General features: G+C 40.8%; 1 protein-coding gene across 1 annotated transcript in view; it reads right to left on the bottom strand.

Annotated features, from left to right (window-relative positions):
• The window catches only part of uvrag (UV radiation resistance associated gene), a 90351-nt gene extending 67904 nt beyond the window's left edge, over positions 1 to 22447 (bottom strand). The window contains exons 1-7 of the mRNA XM_031740215.2: positions 22136 to 22447; positions 13778 to 13895; positions 13408 to 13442; positions 12083 to 12244; positions 10430 to 10504; positions 10218 to 10303; positions 2709 to 2814 (exon numbers count right to left, since the gene is read on the bottom strand). Of these exons, the coding sequence (XP_031596075.1) occupies positions 2709 to 2814; positions 10218 to 10303; positions 10430 to 10504; positions 12083 to 12244; positions 13408 to 13442; positions 13778 to 13895; positions 22136 to 22240 (687 nt within the window). The 5' untranslated portion in view covers positions 22241 to 22447. The remainder of the gene's footprint in view (positions 1 to 2708; positions 2815 to 10217; positions 10304 to 10429; positions 10505 to 12082; positions 12245 to 13407; positions 13443 to 13777; positions 13896 to 22135) is intronic.
• Positions 22448 to 23496: the final 1049 nt, after the last annotated feature.

The following is a 23496-nucleotide window of genomic DNA, read 5'->3' as shown; positions in this document are numbered from 1 at the left end:
GTACACTTTAATTAAAATGAGAAAAATGAAAATATATGTATATTTACTTAATTTTACACAGTTTATTTTAATACTGTGTTTTGATTTCTCGACTGTTTGCGTAACTTTCCCCCGCCATATGATATTGCTTTATTACTGCGATATTACATAGAAAAAAAAAGGAAAAAAAAGAGAAGAAAATAGAGCCAGGACACTTATCTGGAAGCTGAGGAAACAGCTGTCTCCAACAGCAACCTGAGCAGATTTGTAGTCATGCAGGTGTCAACACAAAAGTGATTCTTAAACTGATGCAGACAGTGACATTATCTGTGTGTTATCTCAGGAAAGAATGTGTTATGAGTGGCAAGAGTGGAAGTTAGAAATATGTACGCTCAACATTTGGAGGAAATTGCTTGTGCATGGATTCGGCTGGGAGAACGTGAATGTGAAGTTGTAGCTGTGGGTTTGTTCAGTCGCTTTTCATCAATTAAAATGTAAGAAAGACTAAAGAGTAAGACGCCACATGAAAGTCTCAGAACATGCAAACAGGAAGACGTACACAAACCCTCAAACATAACCCGAAGCAAAAGACCACAATAAAGCCCCCCGACTCCAGATGAGTGACGGTCTGGAATTAAAACTCGTGCCAGGAGGCGCCTCTCCACCCCGCATCCCTGATCACCAGCACCATCAGAGTGCAGGTCATTAGTCGTAATCTAAGCCTCTCTGAGCGGCGTCCCTTCATCATCTTCATTTCTCTATCTGGTAAAGAGGAGTGTGAAGTGGTCTAACCCTAATCATCTAATAAGGAACAGAAATAGGGGTTCATGGATGCACTTGCACAGTAGATGAAGGCGAGAGAGCAGTGACAGACAAAACCACTCAACAAAAAATGATCAATTCAAAACAGGAAGATAGATTTAGGGGGATTCAGGAGGGCAGCACAGTTGCTGAGACAGAAAAAAAAAACTACACACACACACACACACACACACACACACACTCACACTCACACTCACACTCACACTCACACTCACACTCTTGTAATTTGGAGATGGAAGACACAAACAAGGAACTGATAATGATGTAAGATTGGGGAGGGAAGGAGCTTGTTATTCATCCTGCGGTTTGCAAGCGGGGACTTTGGCATCTCACACATTCACTTAGATAAGAAATCGCAGCTTGGATCAGAGCAAAAACAGATATGCCTTTTTTTTTTTTCTTCCTGTGGGTACTGTGGAGAAAACACGGGGAAAGAGACGACTGATAGAGCCTCTATCTGTCCAATGTGTCACACCCTGACACTTGCATGTTAACCACAACTGGCTTTGGCACGAACCACGAGCCTCCTACACTTTCACTGAGCACCAGAGTTAACAAGTGGGTTGCTGTGATGTGTGTGTGAGAGACAGAGAGGGAGAAAGACTGTACCTAACCAGCAGGGTCCGTCTGATGTCTACTGAACATCAAACAGCAGTGGGTCAGCTGAGTAAATAAGCAGCAGGCGTGGGGGGTGGGGGGGCGTGTTATAACTGAGCAGATTAATGGCAGAGTGTGGGCGAGAGGGTGAAAGGGGCATGTGCTCAGCTAGGTGGCCTCCACTCCATCGCCCTTTGATCCATATTCACCATGACACATACAGAAAGATGGCACAGAGCTCTCCAAAGTGGGAAGCCCTTAGAAGAGCCACACAATGCTCCACTCACTCCAAGATGGGGGGGTTGGCCTTTTACAGAAAGGTAGAAGATGAGGATTATGTGATTTATTGGCAGATTTGAACTCTGAAAAGGGGTTTGAGGAATGTTTCACTGAGAGGGAAATATCAGAGAAAAGTTCTTGAAAGGGATCCTTTGTGGCGAAAAGAATGGAGCCTCAATGTTTTTGTGGGAAAGCTGAGGCTGTAGTGGGGGGCTGCCTTAATAAGTAGGGTGAAGGCCTAAGGAAAGGAACAAAAAAATCAGGGATATCAAAAACTCATGAGGAGCAGCAAGATAGAAAGCAACAGCTGTAACAGCTGTATAGAGAGGCTCACTAAGCAGACATTCAGATCATTTAAATCTTCTACCAGCACACATACACACTCTCAAAGTCCAGTTGGACAGGACACAAAAGCATCCCAGTTGTCCAGAATTGTACCATGCATGGTGTGAGAAAATGTTTTTTTGTGCTGCCTACCAGGGGGACAAAAATACTAAAGCATCATTGCCTCCGGGCTTGTACAACACCAGAAGAGAGGGGATGCTTTTGAAGTGAATTTTTACAATAAACCAGAATGTCAAACCTGGGATCGGTACTGCGTTTTCACAGCTGTGTGCCTGACAATTCCAAAAATGTTAAATACGCTTCTTTAGCGTATTTGAGTATATTACAGGAGGTGGAAACATAAACAAGGCATTTTGGCCCAGGCATCATCACTGAGGCAGGTGAGCTATCAAAACAATCACACTCAATGGCTTTTCAGATCTCACATTGCTTTATGTTACAATTACGTTTGGAGCTTTGTGTGAGACAAGCTCTCAAATCCTTGTAAGCATCGAGCACCATTCTGACGTTTATTATTGGTGGAGGCCAGAAACCCCGTTATCGCTGATCACATCAGTTACCATGTGGCGTTATACATCGTACTTTCTCTGAAAACACAAACTTCACACCAACTTTCAAGCTACTGAAAACATCTAAACAAGTTGCTGATGAGCTGGAATTTGCTGCCGAGGGGCGACCGCGCTCACCCGCTCTGTGCAGGCCGCCGTCGTTCTTAGCTTCTCCTCGATCTCCTTCCCGATCTTCTGCACTGTGACTTGGGTCTGTTTGATGGCTCTCTGGGCTGTGTGAAGCCTGCCGAGGGAGTAGAACACAAAGTCATCATCCACATCATTTTAACCACACATCAGACCACAAGAACAACTCAGTGCTGAAACTGAGTTTCCAGGAGACCATTAAATTGATGGGCTGGCTAAAAGTTGAGAGTCAGTTATGATTACACCAGCAAATCATTCTTCTTAGCTTGGATGTTTACACCGACTGTTTGTAGGGCACAATAAGAATAATGATCGTCCCCATGTGGGGAAGACTCATTGAGCAGTGTGTTTGTCATCCCTCCCCGTTTCTTTTTCTGACTTGGGTTGACCTTCATTGTTCCAGCCCAACTGTTGAGTCTCTTAAACTGTAAAAGCCATTGAATAGTTCTGCCATTAAATAAGGACATAAACAATATTGAGAACATTTCTAATAATAAAAAAGAGCAGCCAGAACAGACGGGTCGAGTTCTAAAGTACCAGCAATACGACAGCAAAAGTTTAATCACTAATATTGGCTAATAATGGAAACAATACTGCCTGAGATCAAACAAGCTCCAATAGACCTGAACCCAAGCGTGCCAGAGAGCTTAGAGAAACCTCAGCAGCCCCACTAATTAACTAAAACCACAAAGATGGAGGCCCACATCCAAATTCCATGTCACTGTCATCACTGAAATAGGAAACAGCAACATCAGTATACAAATGACAAGCAAGCACATTATTTAGACCATCGATCACAGAAGCATTTAGCTACGGAGAATGTTTTTGTCAAGTCGCACAAAGATAGACAAAAACCCCCTCAGCACAACCCCTGGGACTCAACAACTCATCAACAGACAAAAATCCCACATGGTGGGAACTGGCAGTTAGCAATCCAACTGTCACTCTGGTGTTAAATCATCTGCTTCATGCAAAACGTGTCAGTGGCGTTCATATGCCATAAGCAATGATTGGACTATAATGGTTACAGTTCCATTTCCATGCACACAAAGCGACCCTTAAAAATGAAATGACATACTGTTTGCCTCACTCTTAGAAGTCATCCAGCATGGTTGGGTTTGATGTAGGGATCCAGTACTTGGGTCATATATTGTAACAAAGAGCTCATCTAATCAAGTCATTTGATTTGTGCACCAAGAGCAGTGCATCGATTGTCAGCAGTCCTGCTAGCAACCTCTGGCCTCTAGGCTGACTCAAAAAAAAGCAAGTTGATATCCAGAGACTAATGTTACAACAATGTTACTAATGTTACAACATCCGACTCAAAAAGCTTTTTTACGGCCTGGTAGCAAGAACTGTTTTTGCCTCTTTGTGCAGCTTTTAGTGCAACTGTGTCCTGGAAAATGGACTTAGGGGCGAGGCTGCACAGAATGGTAGGTATCCCAGTATAGGCAGTTGGAACCAATCAGCATCCAGGCCTCATCCACTACTTTGAGTCACTGCGTGTCACTGTGAGTGTGTTGCTGGTGCCTTTTATGGTGTTTTTATCTAAATAATATTATGGCTTAATGTGCAGGGACAGACCATCCAAGAGGTTTGGGCTTCATTCATTCATTTAATAGACTATAACTTAAGTTCTTATCAGCCATTAGGTGTGTCTGAGTATTGCGCACACACAATGGAATAATGCAGCTTGCTAGTGTTTGCTGATAAATTAGCACTGCAACCTTTTATTCATATAAAGTAACTTCTGGCTCAAAGACAAAACAAACAAAAACAAAAGTAGAAAATGCTGTTCAAGTGCCTTACACATGAAATAATGATACTAGGTCTCTTCATCTAAATGAGGAATAAAGCATAATAATTTCAGACCTGAGGGGCTTTTTTGTAATGAAAATATACTTCTTCAAGAACCAAAACAACAACAACAAAAACGCTTATATAATGATGTAGATAGAGCTGCAAGTAGTTGTCCTGCAGGGGAACCACACTCTTATATTTTTTTAAATCTGTCTGAGGTGACAGTGATAAGAGTTGTTGTAGTCTTTTGAAAGATCAGGATAAATCTGTTTTGAAAGCTTCATCTGTTTAGGTGATTGCAGTGCGTTCCCTCAGGTGAGAGCTGTTATCTCCTCACTCCTTTTCACGCATGTCTGCTCCGTTATCTCTCGCTGAGCCTCAGTCTAAAGCCCAGCAATCACCAGCAGAGGGGAGGCAGGGGGTGTTCATACTGTGCGCTCTCAGTGGGTCTCTTTAAGATTTGGGTAACTGTCCAGCAAACATCAGCTCATGTGGTCATTGTTTTCATGCCTGACAACTCTGCTGGACACGCAGGAAGTTATGACTGAGGCTGTGCACTCAACTCTTCATAATGATAAACATCGGACAAACAACAACATCTGCTTCGTGGATTCTAGATACTATGAGGTGTCGCATGAAACTAGCACTTATGAAAATTCCAGATTTTTTTGATAAAAAAAAGAAGGCACTGTTGGAAACTCTGGATAAGGGTTTACCGAAAAAATTCAATAAATGGTAAGTATTTTTTGATAACCAAGGAAAATTGGTGGTGGTGGTGGTGGTGGTGGGGGGGTGGGGGAGCCTTCATGAAACACAGCTTTTGTTTTCTGTTCCTTTGCTGATTATCTTAAAATAAACATTTGCAGCCATGATGTAGTCCTGAATTTGCAATTCTGTAAATGAGGACTGAGAACGAATCAGCAAATACAGATGTGTCATCTGGCTTACAAACAAGGCAGCCTGGTCTGAAGAAAGCACCTGGGAACATGTCGTTTCTCATCTGAAAGAACGTGAGAGCTAAACATCAAGGGTGGCCTTGTGTTGCTCTGTTTCTCGGGCAGGCGACTCGAAACGAGGACATCACTATGCAGTACCTGTAGTTAGCTGAATCCTTTCTATCATTTTTATGTGCAGACGATCTTCCAGTTTCTTACAATATAAAGTAGTAGAGCCGCTCTTGATTCTTTCAGCTTTCGTGCATCAGGAGACACTAAAACAAAATTACCTGAGCGCAAACAGGTCTTAAAATTACAGGTAAATACAACCTCAGACAAACAACAACATTGTTTGTTTTACAACATGTCATTCTTTATTTAACAAAAACTACGCAGAAGCAGTTTGTAAAAACTGTTGTGCGTCCTTACTGCTCCCACTGGAATTAAGAGGGGAAAGTCGTAGCAAGGTGCTGCTAATCAAATCCACTCGGTTAATTGCTAATTAAGTGTGGCTACTCCTATAAAGGCAGAGGTTTTGGCACTTTGAGTGTGGGAGTGTATGTTAACACAATGTCTTCCCAGGAGTGAATGTGCCAACAAATGGTCACACTGTGCAAAAAACTCAAGAGCAACACCTCAGACTCTAGAGGGCTCCTCTCCTTTGGGTACATGAGACCACAGTGAAGATGTCTGGCACAAAAAAGGAGAAACAGATGTAAAGTGACTAAATGTATGTTGTGATTCCCCTCCTTGCCTGTGTGGTTCAATTAAATCTACGCCGAGGGCAACTCCTCAAAGTCTCCTGCAGGGGGAATCCAGTCGCTTATGTGAGAGCTGTCAATCAGCACCCTCTCAGCAGGCATGCCAACAGGCTTTCAGAGCAGCTGGCTGCTCATTTTTTCTCTCTCTCACAATTTACATTTTTTTAAATCACCTATTTTTTTTCTCACACTTTGTAATTTTTAAAAATATTTGGGTGTTTGGCTGGGTGGTTGATAACACGTTTCTGTGGTGTGACAAACACATATTTCTTCTGCTTTATACTGACTGTAAAGCAGTACTCACTGTGTGGCCTGCCCAGACTTCCACCTGTTTATCCCATGTAAGTGTACCCAATGCATTTGTCAAACAATCCTGGATCAAAGGAAACAAGCCCACAGATTAACGACTGTGCTGAATTCATTTCTAGCAACCAGCACAGGGTGAACAGGGCAGGCCAATTAACCCATTGAAAACAACAAATGGAGGGTAAGATCCCACTACACACCTCTGCCAGGGACAATACAGACAACACAACGTAGGAAAATCACAGCAAACAACTCTTCTCACTGCGGCCTATATCTCACAGCAAAAGAATGTCAACACATTTAACTACTTGCTATTCACATCACCTCTCCATTGTCTCCATCCACATGGACTGGAAGATAAGATTACTGCTGAGAAGTTTCTTTGGCGAGCTCGTGTATGTGCTTCTGCTCCGGGGCTGGTGTTTTTGTGGGGATCTGTTGCTATAAGCCATGTTTACATGAGCTACAACAAAGATGCAGGGAAGCCAGAGAGATCTCGAGGAAAGATATGTTTAGTCTTGAAAGGGTCAAAAAGGGGTCAAGCATTTAGACAACTCTGGAAGGCTGGATTCCCATGATGAGTCACAAGTGTAGGCTCCTTACGCTGGTCTTACTCTAAAAGTGTCAAATTATTAGTTATGCTCACTTAAAGACTAATTACACCAGCCTTTTTTTTAAAATGTCCAAACGCTGTTAGTCAAAGCTTGCACTCTTTTGTTTAAGAAGCCAGAAAACACAAAGAGAGACTATAGCTTAGTACTGTACATGTGGAAGGAGTAATCCTTACGTCAACAAGCTGAGATAACAAAAGCCTGCAATGCTAGGCACACACCAGAGGGGCTGTAACGCTGCAGAGTGAGAGAAAATAGGACAAGTAATGGGCAGTGTCAGGAACAGCAGACAAAGTGGAAACATGCATCTCTAGAGTAAGCAACCTCAGGCTGAAAGATGTGTTTTGGAGGACAGGCAGTGAGTAAATAACTAAAATAAAATGACACACACAGCATATCTTAAATAACGATTGGTCGTGTTGCTCCAGAGGAATAAAACAACCAGCAGGCTTGCTGACCTCAGGGGCTGCCTGCAGGAAAGCATTAGCACCTCAACAGTCTCTGAAGGCACTAAGCCCCTCCCCCTGTTGAGTTCAGCAACACTGTGCACGGATTCCGTTGACACACACCGTACGTACATGTCGTCCACGTACGAGCATACGCAAGGAAATCAGGAGACAACATATGGCTCTGATCACTGGAGAAGAGAAAGCCTCCCTTTTAGGCTTTGGGCGTTTGAGACATCATGCTAACCTGTGAAAAGTTCTGCTCAAAGAACCATGTTTACCATGCGTCACATCATCATAAGGCCTCGCAGGGTTTACAAGTGCATGACTCTTTAACCTGGTTTCAGAGAGCAGGGACCACGACGTGCATATTTTCACTTACACACTGCTTCAGTGTGACATAAGTTTAAACTGCAAAACAATTAGAATCATGAATTAGAGTTGGTGATATCAAATTTAAAACCAAGTGCTGTGAGCTACAAGCTTCCACCCTGTCCTACCAAATAATCATTCCACTTACAATCTCTGCCAGGACAGAGAAGCATAGTTCGGGGGTCAAAGAATGTCTGAACCTTTATTAATAGTCTCTACATAAAGGGGGGGGAGCTTTGTTGAACAGCTGTCACATTTTTTTTCTACCCAGACAGGGGCCCTGCTCTTTGTAGGATGTGGCCTGCCCTCTATCACAGCCTCACTGAAAGAGACAAGAGTTTGCTGATTGATGATCTGTTTGCTCCCTCTTCATCTCACCATCTGAGATGTGTTGTGTTTGCTAGCCCACATCAACATGTTACTCACACAAGCGAAGGGTGTTGTCAGCTGGAGCCAGGCCGAAAAAGCACACTATGAATCTGCTGACAAATTACCGCCATTTATCAAGATCAGCAAGCTCTCTGTGAAGCCGCTCTCATTCATTTCCATTAAAACACAGCACTAAGACAGACACACTGCACCGGGCCAGAAGGGAGAGCCGGAGAGAGCTGGGCGAGATCTTGACACTGTGGGTGTTTGCAGTGGACATGCACAACTGCTGTTTGAAGATTTAACATTTTTATTTATATACATTTATATATATTCTCCCCATGAGTTAGATGAGCAAAGGTGACCACCCTTCATCTCACTTCATCATGAAACAGCTCCAGAAACTAAGCATACATGCTTACATGCCATTGGGGGTGGGGGCTACAACAGTGCACCATGTCTGATGAGTCATGCTATAGTACATAATAATAATAAATCATGTGCATGCGAGTGCACCAAGCCAAGAAAAAAAACACTGACAGAGGTGGAAGCTGCAGACAGAGCAGTGTGAGGAAATAGAGGGGATCAACTTAAGTGTGGTAAACCCCACAGATCCCATGTGGTGCGGATAGAAAGAAGAGGACGGAGAGGAAGGCTACAATAATAGAAGAAGCCAGAGCAGAGGTCATAAAAGTTATGATTCAAACTGGGCTTTTTCTCCTTCAAGCTGCTGGAGAGGCGATGGTCTCCACTCATATAACCATAAACCATGACCACTTCTAGACTGTTAAAGTTCAGACAGCTTTGGCAGAACTCCATTTACTTGACATTGCAAAGGCCTGTGACGCATTTATGACCCCTTATTTAATTCTTAAAGGAGGAAAATCTTAGTGCAAGCCTTCATAATGCACCTAATGACAGGATCGTTATCTTATTTTGGAAACATCTAACTTCAAACTTTCCAAATATATATTTATTTAAACAAAACTGGGGGTAATTACACGATCGGTAAACAGAGGGTTTCCCCTCGGGGAAGCCCTGGTGATTCAGTAAGTGCTGTTTACGTTCTACCGCATTTAAATATACATGCAGAACAACAAGCCTGTTTGTCAACAGATGCAGCCGTCCCTTATGTCTCAAGTTCCTAATTACTGTACCAGGGTTTCTCCCACCAACTAGCAACTTACTCAGCAAATTTTTGTCTCCCTCCTGTGGCGTACAAATGCATTACAATCATTTTTACACTCCATATCCTCAAGTACCCCACTCACCACAAGACTGCCACTGACCTAATGAAAAGGTGATTAAAATCTGTAATTCAATAGTTTAATTTTGTCTGAGACCAACAGTCTTCACTCTGTGATGTATGAGTTACTACCACATTGCAGAGCTTCCCTCACAACGACTCTAAAATAAAACCGTTCCTCTGGCACCATCTGCTGGACAACAAATACCCAAGTAAAATCCACAAAAGGCAAGTAAAACAACTGGAAATGTATTGAAAATATTTATGAAAAAAGCAAGAAAGACCTTTTTAATAAAAGTAATAATAATAAGAAGAAGAAGAAGACGGCCCTGCCCCTCCGTGAGCCCGGATCTGCTGCAGGTTTCTTCCTGTTAAAAGGGAGTTTTTCCTTCCCACTGTCGCCAAAGTGCCTGATCATAGGGCGTCATGTGATTGTTGGGTTTTCTCTATGTATTATTGTAGGGTCTACCTTACAATATAAAGCACCTTGAGGTGACTGCTGTTGTGATTCAGTGCTGTATAAATAAAACTGAATGGAAACTATTTGTCAGGAGAAGATGCTCCCCATAAAAAGTGAGTCACTATATTTGATTTAAGGCCAGCTCCGATAAAATGAATATGGGATGCGACAATGCTGCACAGCTTGAATCTTACCTGAGCAAAGAAAAAACGCTGTACGAGTTCCTGACTGAACTCTGGTCAACCTGAAGCAGGCTGTTTTTCTTACGCTCCGACTGGTCCTGAAACAGCCACATGTCTGAGTTTCAGCGCAGAAGCCAAACAATGTCAAAACGATGCTAACAAGATTTGAACTTGGTATTCTATCGTCATGCAAAAAGCTTTAGAAAACAGGCGAAAGGACATACCTTCTGATCAAAGTCAGCTGCATAGTAGCCATCATTCAATCCAAATATGATCTCATTTGGATTTCTGGATCGAATCTGTGGACAAAGCAGGGCAGAAAAGGCTGATTGTACGGGGACAGAGTCGCAGAACAAAGGACAGCTGCATCTGGATGTGCATGAGACTGTGCTATCTGTTTACCAACTTCCAATGCAGTCTGGATTTGAATAAATTGGAATAACATTGAGTTCTTCATCAGCATTTGAACTGCATTTACTCTTTTGATGAAGGCCAAACTCTCAACGCAAAGAGCCAAACAGACAGCTAGATTCTGAAGCTCTAAATCACATTTTCACATACAGACATTTCATATTACTACTGAATCAATGCAGCATGTGCCGCATTACACTAATGAGCAGTCTGCTATATAATTACTGGTTGTTTCCCTACCACTGACATATATGTGGGCATGTACAGGAAAAGAGAATTGTTTTGAAGACGATGAGGAAAAGAATTGCAATTTTCTTTGATTACTGTCAAAATATAAAGTACTAAACATGTGTTACACTGATGGAAGTTATTTACAATAATGTAATGTGTAGTATATAAGCTCAGTGCATTTTTAGATGGTTTAAGTCGGAGTGAAAGAACATTTGGTGCACCGAATAAAAGAGTGAACTGATGCAACGACAGACAGTCACAATAATCATTTTACCTTGTAATAATGTTCAATGTTAGTGATTAGATGACATTACAGTAAAATAGTCACTAATAAAATTGTTCTATATGACTGAAAGTAAGGTAGAAAGTTGAATGTTTGGGGACCTGCATTTCTAACCACAGTTTGTATGTTCTACTGTAATTATTCACATGTAATAATGTACAAGCTGTACTAAAACTTATTAGACCACATGTCATTAAAATAGAGAACACATATTTTAGAAAAATCTAGTTTAAACTAAAAACGATGTTGTTATTTATTAAGCAAATAAACTGAATTCATTTGTTCAGTTTATTCAGTTGGCACACTGGACTTCTTTGATCATTTTTTAGAAATGGAAATAAATCACTGTAATTTGGCATCTTAATCATTAATAAATAAATACATAATGTACTTACTTTTTTCTTTTACCTTAAACAGTAAATTTGAAAATTTTATAACAATAGTAACTCTATTTTAATATTAGAAATATCATTTTGATGACAGAGTTTGCACATAATTGCCATTAAAATTATAGAAACATTAAAAAAATTATTTTGGTAAATACTGAAACTGTTAATTCAGGCCAGCTGTGGCATAAACCTTACACCAACAATCAGTTTGTTAAACACTGTATATAAGGTTTAATGTGACAGAAAGATTTCCATTTAGTGAACTATTTAGTTTTCATGTTCAAATATTTAGAAATTAAAACTCAAAAGCAGATCCAGAGTTAAATAAATGTTTGTGGTATTCAGTTTTAAATACACATTCAGCTATTAAACATTTAACACAGGTGTTAGATTATATCCAACAAATCCTTTGTAAAGATCAAAACTGTACTATTAGATTTTTGCAATAACAATTCACTTTTTCAAAAGCCACACAGAAATCCTCGGGAAAAATGATATATTGTGCAAATAAAGAGACCGCTATGATCGTTGCTACTTTGTTGCTCTTGGGTGCGTTTGCTGACCTGCTGCCCTGCGTATCTGAGGCCGTCCAAATTAACCTTCCATTCGATGAGGAGCTGGTACTGTTCCTTCTGCCCTCCCCAGATTCTCACCACAAAGCAAGACACTGAGGTGTCCAGAAGGTCTGGGAGCATGCCAAAGTCCAGGCTCCGCCAAGTTGGATTCTAACAAATATACACAAACATGCACATTTCAAAAGGAACAGCAGTCACATCTTAAATATTTTCTGCTTTCTGACTTTTAAAAAAAATGGAAGGATAGGTTCAAGAGTTTGAAATAAAAATCTGAGAGCAAAATGTATGTTACCTCTGTTAAATCCATACAATGATCCTTAACCACTGCAAAGTAACTGAATCATCCTGTTCTGCATTAACTTTAAAGTCTGATCCCGATTTGTGTTTGCAGTCTGTCCCTGAACGTTCAGAATGACAGCATGACTGCTGGTTCAGCGGCACAGAACTGGAGTCATTTACATCATTTAACTATGTACCATTTCCCTTCATCATAGAGAAAAATCTCTTTCTCCCTGGGTAAATTTCATGGACAGGCAGGAGAGGAATGCCAAAAGCAGAAGTACAATTCACAGGTGAAGGGGGATGGAAGACAAAAACTAGCATTAGAAGCAGAGGGGAATGAAAACAGGAAGAGCAACAGGAAACAGTTCCTTATATGAGCGATGACAGGAAGGAGACGGAATAGCCGAGAACGTCAGCACAGATGTTAAATAAAACAGGAGGAAGTTGTGCTGGGAGATGACAGGAGTCATGACTCCTGAAGTGCATTACACTGTCTGTCTGCTGAAGGTACTGACGAGTACGCCTGGAAACCAGCTTAGGTCAGCTCATGGCTCGGCAGCAAGCCCAAACAGTAATTGCTTAATATCCCTTGGCTACGTCTGTCGTTTGTGCATAGCTGTGTCTGCATCACAAATAAAAGTGGAAATTTAAAAAAACTAACAACGTGGTAACACGACACAGCACGGTCATTTGCACAGCTTAATGATGCATGCAGGCCAAAAGAGAAAGCTGTTTAAGAGAAACGCGTATCATATTTTATTCATGCCGACACACGCCTGATATTTTATTCAGCAAATCATGTTTTCACATTGCTTAAATAAGGTTCATGTTAAACAAGAGCTGGCTACATGCGTGACGGGCAAGAAGGGACCAGATAAATGCCAAGCTTAGCATTCATAAAATACAACACTGCTTCACTGCTACACAGCTCGTAAGGAGTGCATTCTCCAACAGCAGGCTACAGGAAATGACAACATACTGGACCTATCCCAGGACGCGGAGAGGAAGCGTTTGAGGGTTAGTATACTCACCAGTGAGTCTCGTATGACTTCACTCTTGTAAAAATCTAAAAAAAACATGAAAGAATGTTGATTAATGTACAATAAACAGGAGGAACTAAACCCTGAACATGTTTTGCTAAAGCTCAGCTGACACCAGTTACACAAGTCTATCACATACAAATTTTGCACTGATTTTATGCTCCAAAATCAGAGGAACGGTGCAGTGTTAGTGCCACTTTAAATTGCATTTGCCTGAGATGCTAAACCACTACTTGCTGCAAGTACAAAATAAATATAAACATATTGCACACTGCCCATTTAACTTTATTTAAAAGGCTCTTCATGAAAATTGTACAAAATAAGCATGATCAGTAGTGTGTGAGAGGACGTTAACACAGACCTCTAGAAATGCGGTCTCCTATACAAAGGTGGAGGGTGAAGTACGTGTCCAGCAGTGGAGAGCCATTCTTGTTGACAATGTTTCTGGCTGCGATGCTCCGAAGATGACGCAACCGTCTCTGTTTGCCGGGAGGAAATAGAGAGGGAGAGAGACATGGCGAAAGAGTGAGGATTATTGATAACAGATAGCAGCAGTTTTGTAACCAGCTTAATTTGGCTCATGTGATTGGTCAAATCTATCCCACATATAAAACAGCTTAAAATAGCCGCCCTTTCTAATGCACAGAGGCAGCATAAGTAATGGAGACATTACTCATCTTCATTGTAGAATTATGTTAACTACCATGGTCACATCTACAAATTGTAACACAATCTAGAGACAGACAAGTGCAAGCATATAGTTTTTTTGTTTTTTGTCTTTATCAAGTGTTGTACGATAAAGACAAATGAATATCTCACTCATCAGTTACTTTTTAAACCAATCCAGCAACACTTTAAGACTGGATTGCTTGAAGTTTTTGAAGTCAAGGACCTTGTTAGTGAACAGTCTCTTCAATCTACTAAAAATCTCATATCTTGATGTGAAAGATTCCTGGGAAATTAAAAAAAAAAAAGATGCCATTTGGCAGCTTTCAGCTTTGGACGACACATCCTGCAGTCTAACCTTTCCCTTGAATGGCCGGCCCACCTCCTTCCTGCAGCCATAGCGAGGACAAATCTAAGTCATGGGATTTCCCAAAAGATTAACTACTTCAAAAACAAAAAAATGATTGTTCTCCAGGGGACTTTTAACCCTTGCCTTATTAATTTTATAATGTATGTAATGTATGGACCACATGCAAAACAAAAATAAAACAACAAAATTATTCAAACAGCTCAAATATCAGAGTCCTCTCAGACTATGCTCAAACACAAGAGCACTGCAAATTTGACCGCATGTTATAAAACGACCATACAAGTCTGATGGTGATACGTGGCTTGTAATCTGGGTGACTAGGTGGTCACAAGCCTTCTGTAATTCGTGAGCATGCAGACATTATTTTAGATCAGGGGTGGGTAACTTCAGGGCTCGAGGGCCGGAGTCCTGCAGGTTTAAGATGGGTACTTGATCTAACACAGCTGATTAAAATTGCTAAATTACCTCCACAACATGTTTTGTAGTTCTCCAGAGGCCTGGTAATGAACTCATCAGTTGATTCAGGTGTGTTGACCCAGGGTGAGATCTAAAACCTGCAGGGCACTGGCCCTCGAGGCCGGGAGTTGCCCAACCCTGTTTTAGAGAGTGGACTGACCAAACTAAAGCAGATATGACAGGTAGCTCACAGATACTTCTGTAGTCCTGATATGAAAACACACTTTATTAGGTACAGACAGTTAAAACTGATGCCAACTTTATGCAGGAGGCTTCCAGTAAATCCCCACTCCCATGCATCTAAAGATAAACTAAGCTTTTTTCATACATGAACTGCAGCACTGAAATCTAAACCCAGAGATGTATAGGTGAGAATGCAAATGTTCAAATAAGTGGATTATAATAGAATAGGATAAATGGTCCTAAAAGGTCTTCTGGTTGCCCAAGAAGTCCATGTAATGTCACATTTATGCATGAGAGGGTAGTGCAAATAGGTGTCAGGTTATTTCACAGCAAGCGAATTGGTATCATGTGTACTGCGTACTGAGACAACTCCCACACATGAACCAAACTCAGTATTTCCAGTAGTGAGAAGTCATCTGAAGTGGATTATCTCCTCTTGTTTGCTACACGCAAGGAACCTTTTGGTCACACATATAAAGAAGTGTGACCAAAAGGTTCCTAGAATCTACGTACCGTATAAATCTAAAATTACTTAACTAAATTAAATTTTCCCTTCAAAGTTTTCTTGTCATGCAATACTGGCCCAGTTTCTGGACTGCTGCTATTTTAAGCTCTCAAGTGCCAATTCTGCCCATGTGTACCGAGTGGGATGCAAACGCATCATGGATCTCAAACTCCCCTGACTTTATGTCATGGATCATAGCTGCTGATGAGAGCTGAATCTCAGGTTATGGCCCAGAGATAAAGCAACAGTTTTCACTTAGTCCACAGCAGTCAACCCCAAAAACAGTGAATCAGGTCAAAGTGCATGCTTGTTGTTCGCTTTTCAAAATTATGAGATTGTGTACAGTGAAAGCATCGCCCCTGGAAGCTCTACTGGATCATCCTGATGTGTCTGAGGAGAACTGAACTGTGGAGTGGCCAAGAATTAATTTGTCCAAACACAGAAGATTAAAAATACAGGACTGTTGTTCCCCAAAAATACATTCATGTTGAAAGGTCCTGCTTTTAACACACTGGTGGACGTCGCTGCGCTGGCAGAAAGCATTCCAAAAAAAGCAGTGCTGAAACAGTAGTGCTAAAAGATGACCAAAACTTAACCAAATTTAAATGAGATATGGTTTTTGATTTTTATGGGCATTACAAACACGTTTCCCCCACTACTAAATATGGCACATCAAGGATTTAAATTCCAAATGGTATGTGAAACAAGCATTCGTTATCAATTGTAGTAGTGATACATTTGCAAGGCTATTTCGGCTGCCTTGAAAAAATACATGATTCATTCATTATGAGTCATTCATAATGAATATGGTCTTTATGAATATCCAACAACCTTTGAATTGCATTACAATGTATCTTTAGAAATGCCACAGTTGCATTTATAAAGGTAGGTTATAGTACTTTTTAAAAAAAATAAAAATATCAGGTTCAAAACTGCTTAGTTAAAACATTTATTATCTAGCATGAGATTAGCACTGATTATAACATGAAAAGTGAGCCAGTGTTTACTCAATAAACAAGTAAGGTCAGAGAGTTTCAAACTCCCTTCTAAACTGGAAAGATTGGTGCACATTTAAGAATTTAAATGATGTCCCATTACAATTTCGCATTAGTGTACCAATAAAGTAAGCTTCGCTCATGCCATCAATAGATCGACTGTCCCACCAGGAAACAGAAGATTCTGATGCTATGGAACTGTCAAAGATGTCTATACTGATTCCTCTTCTAGGGGCGTCTGATCGTAGTGTGGTTTATCCACACCCTGTCTATGAGAGGCTACTGAGATAGAAGAAAGACCCTACACTGACATGACAATGTGTGGCTGGGGTTGCTTTGACTGCACTGTACGGGAGGTCTTTGAGAGTGCTGACATTAATGATCACACTACACATGTGACTGATTATATTCATTTCTGTGTGGACTCTGTGGTCCCAACCAAAAAGATTAAATGATGCGAATGACAACCCTTGGGTGTCAAACAAGTTCAAAGACCTCATAAGACAAAAATGCTTTCAGGAGCCACAATGACACAGCCAGAAGGGACCTTAAAGACATTAAAAGACTGATAATGGTAGACAAGTACGAGTACAGTTAAAAGACAGAAGGCACTTTGTCATCAAAAAAGCCCAGAGATGCATTGCAGGTAGGGATGGGTATCGAAACCCGGTTCTTGTTGAGAACCGGTTCCCACTGTTTCAATTCCTTGGAATTGTTTGCCATTTTTGCAAACGATTCCCTCCAGTCGCCCCGAATGACGTCACCACGTTGCGGAGCGTCATTTACCTGGCAGGGTGCCTAAGCGGCTCAAACGCTCAAAAGTTCGGTTACACTTTACGAGAACGGATGACAACAGGGCAACTTGCAATACTTACAAAGTAGATATTTCATTTAAAGGAGGAAACACTACGAATATGCAAAAGCATTTGCTCACAAAACACGCGATGACCTTAAATGAATGTCATGTTTTTAATTCCACTCCGGACTCGTGAATCTCAACCCAGCAGCAGCGGTAATGTTTGCACGTCCTCTCCCGTTAATGCGGCAGGTAAATAATCAGCTAACAGTGCATATTATGTTAGCGCGATCGGCCTTATTACAAAACCTGCCATTACTGTGCATTTAGGTGACCATGATGAGACAGACAGAGTCTGGCTGGCAGTTCTCGCTGCAGTCTACCGGCAGCGTCTCCTTTCAGACCAGGATAGACGAATGTCACCGAGCAGTGACTAAGTTTGTGGTCAAAGGCTTGCACCCATTTGCCACAGCAGATGCCCCGATTTTCAGTAAGTGAATGTGTTTAATTGTAGGCAGGGACATTACTGGATATTCTTGTGTAATTGCTACAGAATAATTTATGTTATACTTTGTTATTGCTACAGAAGAATATTTATTTTATTATTTTACATTTACAATTTTTTTTTCCTGGGGACCCTGTGACACCCCATTGGAGAGCCGTAGGCTGTGGATCTCTTAAGAGCTCACTGTTGGGTTTGTAAGGCCATGTTACTCCTAAATTTCTATCTTGTTCAAAGAGAAGATATAAAACAAAGTTCTAAGCTAATCGACCTTAGTGTTCTCCTTTTTAAAAAATAAGAATCGATAAGAGAATCGATAAAGAATTGAATCGTTAAACAGAATCGAAAATGGAATCAGAATCGTGAAAATCTTATCAATACCCATCCCTAATTGCAGGGTATTACTATAACAGCAAATGTCCCACATAAGGATAGGGGATAGGCTTCACTTGACCTGCATGGTTGAATCTGAAGATTTTTAGATCATCTCAGTCTTGTGATACTAAATATTTAAATTTGGAAAGTATCCATAATTGTTCCTGTTCCTAAGTCTCCGAGACCTTCAGGCCCCAAAGACTTTAGACCAGACCTTGGATCACTGGTCATGTAATGTGGTGAAAGCCTAGAGAACAGGTACATGGAATCATAAACATGGCATCAAAGAGACCGCTGAAATTTGCCTACCAACACCCTATGAGGGTGATTTATTGAACTATTTTATGTATTGCACATGCTACTTGTATTTGTGGCCTTTTCCCCGCCTTTTAACTACGAGTTGGATTAAAAAAATTGATCTTCAATTGATGAAAATTGGTCTTTAAGTGTGACGTCATTAGCCGTTTCCAGGTCCAGATCCTATAAACGGGCCAAACTTCAGTCAGGAGAACAACTGAGATAATCCATCCACAATACGAGGTTAGTCATTAATATACTGCTGCATGGGCTGGGCTGTAGTTACATTGTAAGGTTTTAAAAACTGAGCTTTAAAGGGAATAGTGGTAACAAAAACCGAGAGAGGCCGACAGTGATCACTGACTGTTTTTAGGGGCTTGTTGAAATTAAATAGAACAGGATACAAAGCATTAAAACATGTTAAAAACACAACAGCATTATTAAACGCAGAGTAGTTTGGACCCAGAAGCAGGATTCATCACGTCATCACTTAAAGACCAGATTGTGATATATAGGCATGGAGGTATTCTATTGATATAGGGACACCAAATATCAGTATTATTTAAATAAAATAATCTGGGAATACTACAAACAAGAGGGTTAATCTCATGCACCATCATCCTTCAGGAAGGTTAGCTGAGCAAATTTACAGGAAATCAGCTCAACCAAGAAAAACATGCAGCACTGGACACACTTAGTTTGTTAAAAAATCCCAATATATTTGTGAGTGAAGTACTGTGATGATATTGTATTGTGGGGTGTCTGGTGATTCCCACCTCTACTTTTAACAGTTTTACTGAGTATTTTAACAGATAAAAGGGAAACAGAATTTTCACTTCCGTTTTGTTTGGCTTTAGAGATCAAGGATTTCCTTCCTAGTTAAACCAGAGCAGGAACTTTACTTTCAGACAAACTGACAACTTCCACAGGCTCCCCCCAGGGTTGTGTTTTCTCTCTTATGTTGTTTATTCGGTACACCAATTCCCGCACAAACACTACTACCACTTTAGTGAATCTCTTACATGATGGAGAGGAACAGCATGGGCCAGATCCTGACCATTTCATTAAATGCTGTGAGGTCAGACCTTGTTCTCAACACAGCAAAGATTTCAGGGGGCAACAATCATCCCAGCCCACTATCACCAATAAACAGCTGATCCAGTCTGTGACTGAATATCAGTAACTTAGGGTTATTTTTGACCACATGTAAAGAACTTTTCAGGGAAACTTGTATCTTTCAAGGCAGGCTCTAAAATGCTCCACATGTTCTACTGTGCTTTTATTGAATGTGTTCTGACTTTCTTAATCTTTTGTTGGTTTGGAAATGCCTCTGAGGCACACAAAAATCTGTAAGAAAGACAGTAACAGCATGAAGTGAATTGCATTACAGAGTTAGGAATGCATTTATAGTTATGGGGTTAGAAGTAAGGCAAATACTGTTGTGGGTGACAAGAGGCATCCATTTGCCTCCTCTTTTAAAGTGAAACCATCTGGACGGCGCTATTACCCCCCTTGTTTACAAAACACAGGCCAAACTGTAATTTATTCCTCACGACATTTAATAGAGCATTTGTAGCAAAAGGCGTAGAGGGTACCAATAACAAGGTTGTTGGATCAATCCCCAGCCATATTTTGAAATATACTGAAACCCAAGTTGTCCCCACTGCATCCATCAGGGTGTGTGTGAATGTTAAGAGTGCACAAAGTGTTTAGGTATAGATAAAAACAGGGTTTTGATGCATTTGAATGGGTGAATGAGGCTTGTAGCAGAAAGTACTCGGAGTGCTCAAAGTGAGTAGAAAGGCACTATGCAAGTACCAGTCCATTTACCATATACATTTTTAAACAGCTGGTTTGGACAAATCATCCCGTAAGGTCCAATGAATGTGTCTTGATGTATCATATGCTTTTATGCTGATGTGTTTATTCTTTGTTGATGTATGGAAACGCCACATGGTTTCTGCAATCCAATTTTCTCATCATGACAAAGGTATTTATCCATCTAGTTCTCATGTGGTTAAAATGAATGTGCATATAGTCTGTATTAAGAGGACTGAGTCACAACATCAGCTTTTTTTTAAATGAGATCACAGATAAATAAGAGGACCCATGTTAATTAAACAAATACAAAAGAAAAGTATTTTAAATGAAATCTTTGATGCTTTTTAGCAATTTATGGGCCAAACACAGCCAGTTGGTTTCCACTGTAATGCAGTAACTGCAGATGATTAAGAGCTAGAAAAACCCAACTATTTGCATGGCCAGAGTTCATGGATAAGTGTAAACAACAAATTGGTATACTGATTCTTTAAAGAGCAAGTAATGTGCATATTTAGCTGCAGTTTAAGTAAAAGATTTTACTCACACACTAGCCACAAAAAACTGCATGTCAGAGACTTGTGGTTTCCCAAAGTAAAAACAAAAATACCCAGTATACAGGATAAGATTGGAATATGTCAATAGTACTAAAACGAGGACACAGTTTGAATCATTCCAAATTGCATTATCAAAGTGTCCATTCCATCTAAATGATCAAGAACCAATCTGGGAGAGAAAAGAGTTACACTTAGTGGTGTAAATACATTATACTGTCTGTCATATCAATGAGAAAAGAAAATCTAATGGTGCATCAGTGACACCCACGTTATGAATCCCAAGAATTTGCAAAACATGTCAATACACATTTGCGAGGTTTTACTACCACGAAGTAGTAGTAGTAGTAGTAGAAGACTTAAGTCTGAGGATTCATTTTATGCTGTAGGTTAACTCCATATTTTGCTTCCTAATGTGAAGTTTACTGGTCTGAAGCAGGATAACAGTTGAAACAAGTCCAAGAGGTTCCTGCTGCACACAGACCTCTGGCTCACTGAAGTGAGGAAGTGTCATTTATCTCAACCTAATAAAGATATTTGAAAACAACATGTTTTCTACTACAAATAATACCCAGCCAGTAAACACTGACGGGGATTTGTCGGTAGGAGACTTAGTTCCGGTTTACGGCAAGTAATCACAACGAGAGAAGCCTACATGTCAAATGAATGAAAGCATGGAATTTAAAAGTCTTCCACTTAATCCCCGGAGTTAAACGGACCAATAACGCAATCAGTCTTGAAATGCTTCAAATCACATTAAAGCAGCCGTACGAGAGCCTTTAGTGTCAAAATAATGACACCCTGTTTGCTGATTTTACTTAGCTGTCACCTGCTTGCTGACATAACGTCAAGTTAGGTTACCATTAGCAGAAGCTTTACTAGCTTTATACATAAATATGTAGAAAAATAATGCAGACACTCAAGATATGGCAGTACCATGAAAAGGCTAGACTCCAAAAGCCAAACACCGACCTAACTGGGTTTGGCGTGTCTGGCGAGTCAGACACACTTCATTTATTTCCAACGGGCTAGCTAACTGCAAGCTAGCAACTGCTAGCTAGCTAGCCTGTCAGGCCTGCTGTGGACCTCCGGGCAGCAGTTATAAACTAGTACATAACACAATATGGGAGCCCGGTCCAAGCTTTCCCGAGTTCACCTGAATGAGTGTGATGACAACGAAAGCTCATGAGATTTGCATTTACCTGCTGGGATGTGAGCTCCACATGTAGGGCTCGAGAGGCTGAAGCTCCAGAGTTGGTGACAGAGGCGGCGGGGATAGCAAGAACCCGACCGGTGATGGAGTTCATCCTCCTGTCGGCATCTAGCGGCAGCCCCTCATTCAATAAAGCATCCCATCTCAGACATTCACGACACTTGGCTAAAAGTTGACGAAGTTCCGGACAACTAACAAAGACATGCGGACACGAGTGTTTGTGTGAGGAAAGCGCTACAACAGCTGTCAGCTAACCAACAGGACGTAAACAAAGTCTCGGCTACTTCGCTACGTTCGGAAATCCGTCTACGGAGAGGAGGCGCGGAACTTCAGTTGCTGATTGGCTCAAACCAATATCCGTCACGTAAAGGCGGGGCCTGGTCGTGAAAATTCGCGCTTCTATTGGCGGTATCATCTGTTTGTCTCCCTGGAGGGGGCGAGCATCCGTTGAATTCTGTCAAAGCTGCAAAATATGAGGAAGTTGTATGGTACAGCGTGACATGCAGGTGACAGTTTAAACGGTAGCACTGATCTCATAATCTTTACTGTGCAAAGACAGCCAGCGACTAAAGCATTTAAAATGTATATGCAAATGGATATGAACTTTTTTCGCAAATAGAGACAGGAACCAACTGCAGAATACGCGGGTAGATTAGGCAATGTAAAACTTAAACACACACATATTTAACATATTAGCAAATTAGTCGATGTTATATTTGTTAGGCCTCTGTTAACGTTGCATGCCAATTTAGATTCTGTGTTTTGCGTGTAACTCAGTAGTGTAAAGCAGAAATTCATCTTTAAATACGATGACTTGTAAATCCCCCACCGCCACCTACATGTGAGCAGCACAGTCAGTTTTTTCAGCTTCATTCACACTGACTGCAGAACATTAAGCAACCACCAGGGGGCTGTATCAGCCACATTACATAGTTGTGCAGGGCCAGGAGACTGAAGGCTGCAGTCAGATAATGACCAAATAGCTCCTACCCTCATTCCCTAACCACTTTGTCACCTCGACAAAAAGGGATAAAATGTAAAAGAACTTAGGGAAAATAAAAATGAACGTCCTTGATGGACTAGTCATACACTTCCTGTGTTCTTGTTTTTTTAAATAATGTTGAAGATGTTTTAATAAAGTCATATAAAAGAGAACCGGTAGCAAAAATTAAAAAAAAAAAAATTACCAAGGTTGTAATTTAGATAAATAGGAATTCAAGGCATGTGAAGTGAAATAACTGCTTTTTGCACTGAGATGTGTTGCTCCTGTCATATTTTCTTTCTTCCAGCTGATAAAAGGAGGCAGAGTAATTCCTGTCTTTATTAAGGCTTTCTGAGACTAAAGTCAAA

This window comes from Oreochromis aureus, linkage group 10 (assembly GCF_013358895.1).
Source record: "Oreochromis aureus strain Israel breed Guangdong linkage group 10, ZZ_aureus, whole genome shotgun sequence".
In the NCBI taxonomy this organism is placed as follows: domain Eukaryota; kingdom Metazoa; phylum Chordata; class Actinopteri; order Cichliformes; family Cichlidae; genus Oreochromis; species Oreochromis aureus.
This window is presented reverse-complemented; position numbering and strand designations above follow the sequence as displayed.